This window comes from Crocodylus porosus, unplaced genomic scaffold (genome assembly GCF_001723895.1).
Source record: "Crocodylus porosus isolate Cpor-Errol unplaced genomic scaffold, CroPor_comp1, whole genome shotgun sequence".
NCBI lineage: Eukaryota > Metazoa > Chordata > Crocodylia > Crocodylidae > Crocodylus > Crocodylus porosus.
This window is the reverse complement of record NW_017728911.1, coordinates 19,843,024-19,851,186: the sequence shown is the minus strand read 5'-3', so window position 1 is coordinate 19,851,186 and position 8,163 is coordinate 19,843,024. Positions and strand designations below refer to the sequence as shown.

General features: G+C 42.4%; 1 protein-coding gene across 1 annotated transcript in view; it reads right to left on the bottom strand.

Moving 5' to 3' along the window:
• Window positions 1-4,943, bottom strand: part of GNB5 (G protein subunit beta 5) — a 35,782-nt gene extending 30,839 nt beyond the window's left edge. Inside the window, exon 1 of the mRNA XM_019533567.1 lies at window positions 4,803-4,943. Within this exon, the coding sequence (XP_019389112.1) occupies window positions 4,803-4,928 (126 nt within the window). The 5' untranslated portion in view covers window positions 4,929-4,943. The remainder of the gene's footprint in view (window positions 1-4,802) is intronic.
• Window positions 4,944-8,163: the final 3,220 nt, after the last annotated feature.

The window sequence follows — 8,163 nt, the reverse complement described above, 5'->3', positions numbered from 1 at the left end:
CCGCGCTGACGTCCGAGGCCGCGCCGGCTCCTGCCCTGGCTCCGTGCGCAGCGCGGCCCCTTCGCCGCCACGGAGGCGATGCCCCTGCCCCCAGCCCCGGCGCTGCCGCTGCCCGCATTGTCCTCAGCCCAATCCCGCTTGGAAATCCTGCGGGAAAACCAGGGAGCGGCTCCGCCGGCGCAGACGCCTTTTTGATGCTCGGATCCCCTCTGACATCTCTGTGTGCAGCTCCAGCCCCGTCCGCCCGCGGAGCAGGGCACCCTGGCTCGAGGCTCGGGCTGGGCTGAGGTGTTCAGGGCCGGTGAGGAATCGGGCACCTGCCATGGTGGGGCCTAAAGCACCTGGGCAGCGCGCCTCCCTTCGAGAGACAGGCACCTGCCCGAGAGCGCGCACAGAGCCATGCCAGAAGAACCACCTCGTTTTTTTCTTTTACTGCTCCACAAACAGCTCAGCAGTGAAGCTGGTCAACTTGGCAAACTCAAATGAAACTAAGAAGCTTCCTACCCCTGGTGTCTACTGACTGATGGGTACAGCTGCATCCTTAAGGGTGGCCTCAGTTTGTGCACCTGGAAGTTGAGCTACTGCTGTGTGCCATCAAGTGGTGATGCCACTTTCTGGGCACAGCAGTGGCTGGAAGTGGCCGTAACAGCATTTGCTACCTTAGAAAAAAAGAGAGTTCCTTGATATCTTCTTCTTTTGTTAATTGCTCTTGATGACTAATACTGACTCCCATTGTCTTCTCTGAGCCAGAAAATAGACCCAAGTGACTACTGTTCAACCTGCAGAAGGTCCAGAATTGAAAAATGAGGTAACGTGCATGCTACAACTGTTGTTTAGGCTCTGTGCACATCCTGGACAAAGAATTGGGCACTGGAGAAAATAAAGCACTTTGTACACTAGGTTTATGAGCAGCGCACAACTGGGGTTTTCATTTCCATGCTTGGTGATTATATGAACTATGAAACTTGCACACAGGCTGAATATGGGTGACTTCTGAGTATCAGTCACTTCTCCCAAGAGTAAATGGCAGCTTGGAAATAGTTTCCAGCACTGCGACAGCCTACATCTAACTCTATAGCGTAATAGCTCAATAATTTTAATGGGATATCAAGATGATAAAAGCATTATTAACAAGCAGGAAAGAGACAGGAAGCTTTTAGCATGTACCATTTTGGTATCTGAACAATGAGTTCTCTTTATATTAAATTCAATACTGTGACTATTTTGTGTCCAGGTGAGACAGCAGGGGAGATTCTTGGAGAAACAATTCCATTTATTGGACTGTGACCAATGACAGTGTCCCAGGTTTTGATCCACGATTTATCCTTGGATGCATGTTAAGGGACCTAGAAATTAAATCCTCTGAAGTCAGCGGAAGTTTATGGAAGCCATACATGTTCTAGTTTACCCCGATAAAATGTTGCCTACACTTCAGACATGGGGAGAACAGGGACACGTTCTACTTGCCTTAGGCACATTGCTTTAGCACAAAGAGAATTTTCTTCTTTCAAGGTGGCTACCCTCCATCATTGTTTGCAGTGGAAAGTAAGCTCCAGGCTGCCTATAACCAAGATGCCATTCTATAAATGGCCACTGCTTCCTACTATTTCCAAAGGATTCTGGAAAGGGGCTTCCTTTCCAATAAGAATAGGAAATACCAGCCATTTTGAAAGAAACAATGGTCTATATAACGTTGTCAAGCTCTACGGAAAAAAAAAATTCACGTATGAAGATTAATGCCAAAAATAATCATTTGCCCTACAGAAACTTTTCAAATGTAATAAGTGTGCAAGATTTCACTAAGTTTGAAATACAAAAGGAAGGTTCAAGAAAGTGTATTTATTGTTCCATAATTAAAATAATCTGGGCATAGGGTAGAAGGAAATGGTCTGACACAAGGTGATTTTTAAATTAATTTTTAACTATTACACTTTCATTTTCTCAGAAAATTAATTCTGTATTTAAAGAGCAACTCCAGGCATTATGGGAAGGACACAGAGCACTGAGTCCCTGCTTTACCTGCAAAACTCACCACTACCACTGTTATTTCCACAATGGAGTAATTTGGCTAGCTGCTCTCAGTGGATTCTTAATGTTCAGCATGACAACTAGTACTAGACACAAAATAAGTTTCCTTCACAACTCAAATAAAACAGAACAAAAAAATCCCTTGATACAGGTCACTTGCGTCTCCCTGTGGGTCACCACAGATCCTGAGAGGAGGACAAGCCTCAGAACTAAAGGATGATCTTGTGAATTGAATTTTTTTGGTCTAGCAAGCACAATCCTGAGCACAGGACTAAGAACTAGGAAGCCCTGAACTCCATTATTCTACATTTGTCTGTGACTTGTGAACTTTGGGAAGCACACAAAGTGCCTGGTTTTTAAAACTGCATGTGTGCAGTTGAGTCTTATATCTGGCTCTGAAATTAGTTGTTTGTACATGCAAATCAGGTAACTGGAAAAGGAATCAACTTACTAGATATAACCCTAGCCAGATGTGTCCACAAATATTTGATGTGTGTGCACAGTCATGGTAAATGCATATACAAATGATCGGTTCACAAGCAAATGCATGTGCACAATGAATTACTTGAAAATCAGATGCATCACCTTTTTGAGCTAACTTTCCTCTGTGTGATCCTACCCCCTTCCCTAGCTAATTTCAACTTTGGCACAGAAATCTGAAGATGCAAAAAGCTATAGTGTGAGATTTCTAAGTATTCATATTAAAGTCCTTATTGCAAAATAAATGTGCGCAAGCAAGATGCAACAGCTCTGCCAGCAAGCCAGTGATCCTTCTCCAGTGCTAACAGCAAGTCTAACACAGTATTATGGAGAATCAATGTACTGTGGCCATTCTTCCTAAAGCACCAATACACTTCTATTTAATAGTTTATATCATGGCCAAATTCCAAGCAGTAGGATTCTGCCTTTCATCCTAGGAGTAGGAAAGAGAAAGTTGTGAGACTCCTAAAGCAGAAACGTCTGTTGCCTGCATCTTAAGCAAAGGTTCATTAATGCCTCAAAAGACCTACTAGGTAAATTGGTGTTTAATACACTGTTGGCCAAGCAGGATCTGAATACAGTGGCAAAATCAACAAAAGCACGTGGGTGGAGGGAGTAGGTGTCTTTTGTTTTTTTTAAATATATTCAGGATCTAAGATAAGCTTGTTCTCTCTGTACTATAAACTACAGCTAATTCACTATTCTTGCTCCCATCTAAAAGTCTCAGAATGATTTTTCAAAATAGCTAAGCAAATCAAAACATTTCTGTGAAGATCACACTACACAACAGTTTGGAGCAAGGAAGTGTCCTTTTAACTGATGGTGTTAAGGAGTTTAGGAATTCAGAACATTCCTACCAAGCTGGAACTCTGCCAAGATATCAAGACTGTAGCCAAAGTCCTACAAAACAGGCCTTAATAGGCAGATGTGTTGATGATCTTAATTTTATACCTCATCCAAAAGCAGCTGCCTGCCAGCACAGTGCCCCCTGTCATAATGCTGGGACTTCTTCGTTGCATCTCCAATCCAACCTTTTTATACGGTTTGTTCCCAACATTTTCCACAAGCCATTGCTTCTGCTTCTGGTGTTGCCAGATTATTTGACTACACTGTGGTGCTACAGGGCATCTCAGGACATGATTCTTGGTTTGCTTCTCCTGACAAACACATTGGTTGGTTGTGTAAAGGTCCCATGATTTCATGAGAAAGTTGCATCTTCTGAGACCCACTCTCAATCTCTTCAGGCTCTGCCACGTATGCTATTTGTAGTTGGAGCCAGATGCTAACTTCTCACTGGGGGTAATTATTTGCCAGCTCCATTGAACAGCTTTGTGACCTAGTTTCTGCCATTTTTTTGCCAGAGGGCAGTTCTGGCTGATTCTGGTGATATGCTCGATGGCATGGTAGAGGACAAAAAGGTACTTTTTGATGAGAGATGACACTGCTCTGGTTGAGGTCCATATAGCGGGTAGAGGTTATCTGACTCTTGTACCTGCCAGTCAATGTTGCCCACTAATGCTGGGACTGTAAGGTATATAAGAAGCTAAGAACCAAGTATTTCTTGAAGGTGCCACTTTCAAATGCCAAACTTTCTCAAGCCTGCCTAGCTTGTGGGATCTGAGATAATCCCTCCTACTCCCTCATGTGGGAGTTCAGGCAACCTGTGCATGTGGTTCAACTTTACTGTGATAGCATAAGTCAAGGGCAGATCTGCTAGTTTCTTCTGAAACAGCCCCTTGCAAAAGCATCACCCCAAGTTCACCCTGTACTTCTTTCAAGTTAACAGGGAAGATGGAGGCTCCTTACAGGTCACCACAGATCCTGAGAGAAGGACAAGCCTCAGGATAAGTAACTCCATTGACTTTGGCAGATTTATACACATTTGCACAAGGATTGAATGTGGTCTGACCTGTTTCAACTGGTTGTAGTGATATACCATCACACATGGGAAAAACCAGATGGCCACTTTCCCTCAGGGAGCAAAGAGCTGTCTTGAACATAAGTGCCTTTGCCCACCCCCTCTGAGTCCCACTGTGTGATCTCCAACTGGGACTGGAGCCTGAGGAAGACATTTCATGTCCAAAACCTTGTTTAACATCTCTCCCAGCTGTAGACTTGGTCCAGTAAAAGATATCACCAAAAACCTGGGCTATTAATTGGAGTGAAGCGGGGATTCCACTTGCCACATTGCTTCAAAACCCAACAATATCTAACTGAACACATATCTGATAATTCACCTGACCCCTAATTTTCACACTATTCTCATGTGCTTTTTCCTAAGATCGGTAACGTACCATTTCCACACATAGTGAGCAGTAGTCGAGTTGGCCTGATTTGATGTAAATTGCTCTGAGGGGTTTCAGTTTGGAGCATTTATCACATGGACCAAATACAGTTGCAAGGAAGGTCTGGTCACACATCTTTGCTGTGGACTGGAGCTGAAAGAGACCAAGAAGAAAGTGTGTTCCACTAATGCCAAAGCTTGTCTGAATTCTCCTAGTAGCTAATGGATCTTAGACTATATATATATATATATATATAGACAGCTGTAGGCTGGATAAGCTCTTAGCAGCTAATCCCTAAACATGATAAAGCATCACTATGTACAAGATATTGTCATTTGAGCCTGACCTGTGGAGGATATTTGTATGAGGAAATAGATAACAGCAGTCCCTCTCATAGCACATAGTATTCACTGACTTTTCTATTTGCAACATCTTTCTCTGTGGTTTCACTTAGGTAATAGCAAAAGATACTCAGTAATCATATGATAATAATCTGTTGGCTTCAGAAAGAACCTATATTTGCAGAAATTGATTGTTCTTCCACTGGGTTTTTAAATAGTTCTATGAATCATTTTCAAAACTGAAAACATGGTTCAGACTTCATTCAGCAGCTACATTAAAAACAATGAGCTGGCCTGAACAGAAATTAGCTTCTCAGCATCCTGGAAGCTAGAACATTGCAAATCTGTTCTTTTGTTTATGAGCAAGAGTCATTGTGGGAGGTGAGGGGGGTTTGTGCTGGTGGTGGGAGGAAGAAACAAGTATATAGAAGGTACTCTAGCAAAAAGGGGGGGCATCAACAATTTCACAAAAGGACCCAATTCATTATTCAGTGGAAAAAATAATTACACAAACTCAATGCAATACTGTTAGCATAGGTGGGTATAACAAATTGTTACAAGAACAAAAGGACAAAATGAAACTGGCAAAGAAAGGAAAATTGTGCATTATGCAAAATCCACATTCTGGAAGTTGCTTTGCTAGTCAGTTCATTTATATATTTTAAACCTTCCTGAATTTAGTGCCTGATCCTACAGCTTGCCTCATGGAGTAGCACCTTTTCCTCAAACAGGTTCATGAATTTAAAATGAACTATTTGATGAGTAAGAGCCACATTCAAGTCACATACCTAGACACTTAAGTAGGTGCAATCTGGGTACTTTTAGTTACTAATAATTATCTGAGTTGACTCTGTGTTAACAGCGGCCCCTACATTCATTTACTAAATAGCCAAGAAGTGAAGCCTTGGCCCCATTTAAGCTAAAAAAAGTTTTTCCTGAAATTATAATCTTGAAGCCTTGTTAACCTGAAAACTGCCATGGCTGATCATCTCTGAAAAAACAGGCCACTTTTGCTTAGGTGGCCAAAACCATTTTAGATACAGCTTTCGCTCGATGTGTGTGGATTCTTTATATGCCAATTTATTCTTATGCAATGAGTATATTTAGACCCATAATTTGTTATATGTGAGGTAAATTCGCTCTTATACTATCAGCATAGATGCCTGCCCGCCCAAGCAGGTAAGTCTGTGGGGTGGGGTGGGAAAGGGCCGTGGCCCCACTCACCCCAGCCCCGGCTGCAGCGGGCCCGGGAGCGGCCAGTGCGAGCTGCCTGCAACCGCTGGGCTGCACTATGCTCCACCTGTCCTCCTGCACCTGGGCTCACCCCAGCTCCTGGGCTGCGCCATGACATGGTGCAGGCAGTTGGTGTTGGCTGCTCTCGGCACTACTCCAGCATGGGCTGGGGTAAGTATAGACAAGTGGAGCCCCAGGCAGCGGAGGGGGCAGCACTCACCCCAGCCCCGGCTGCAGTGGTCCCGGGAGCGGCTGACACCAGCTGCCTGCACCAGGGCAGAGTGCAGCCCAGGAGCAGAAGTGAGCAGGGACAGGCGGAGCACGGTCTAGCCCAGCAGCTGCAGGCCACTGGCCACTGCAGCTGGGCTGGGGTGAGTGCTGCTCAGTTCCCTCTGCAGCACCTGGAGCAACACCCCTCCCCCAGCTCCTTTCCTAGTCCCAGCCTCACTCCCTCCCTCCCTGCTGTGGGAACCTCTCTCTATTTGTTACATTGTAAAGTGGGTTCACTTTATTCAAATTTCATTTATACGCCGTTCTCCGGGAACACACGTACAGCATAAATCAAGGGAAATCTGTATTTCAGTTTTGGTTGACAGCCTCATACCTTGTTTTGAACTAACAGCTTTTATTTAGGAATAGTGAAGGGAAAGTATTCAAAAGTAGTATTATAGTAAAAATGTGTCTCAGCTGAGCAAAATAATTCACTGGTCTTAGAAACACATTTATTATATGCATCCCACAAAAGTTTACATCAGACTTTAAATTTACTGGTCTAAATTTATCCATCCTGTAACACAGGGTTTAGTATTCAGCAGTGGTTACTTTAGCAATATTACTTTAATTGAGACTATCGTGATTATATAATCATTATACTACAAACCTAATGAAAAGCCAATAAACTTCAGTTACTAAAAACAGTATTATATTTATTTTGAAATTATAGATATTTATAAACAGGCAGTGCTCTTTAAAATAGTGATTTTCCCACAGTATAAACAGAAACATCTAAAAAGATTTAAAATTGTTGTACTTATCTTTGTTGTTGCCTTAGCTTTCCAAATGTATTTGTTGTGAAACAGTCATAGCTGCAAAAAAATGTAGGCAGGAAATACACACTAGCAATATACTATCTGCACATTAAATACTGTATGAATATTGGAGTTAAATATTTAAAATTACCTACCTTTTAAAGAAGCAACACTTGAAGCTTCAGATGAGTAGACAAGCAATGCGTAACCACGAAGATGGAAGGACGACTTTAATCCCAATAATCTACTTAGGTTTTAAAGCGCAGCCTCTGCTTTCTTATTATACGCTCCAGTTCAGCAGGTTTAGTTTACACTTCAAGGTCTTTGTGTGATCTGCAGTCTTCAGACAAAACTCTTGGTGATGGCCAGGAGGATTCAGAGTAAGGAACAAAGAACCTGACTATGCTTTTTAGATGCACCATGTTTTGTCCACATGAACTCACAGTTTTTTGTACTGTTTCTAAACATTAAAGTTAAGAAGCAGTAGTGGGTAGATGACTTTCCAGCTACTGAATTTACCATAAAGGCCTTCTCAAAGTTAAATCTCTGTATATTTTTCTCATACTTTAAAAAAGAAATTGAAGCAACAGATTAAAAAGTGTCTCATTCTGGATTAATCCATATTTCTTTAAACATGACTTGTATTTATGTAGCACAAAACAATAACTTGAAAATCAACAAGATTAACATTTGCTGCTGCCTTGTTTTTTTTTTAAAAGCTTGGTTGAAAGTTGCATTCATGCCTGAATGACGAAAACAATTCAGAAG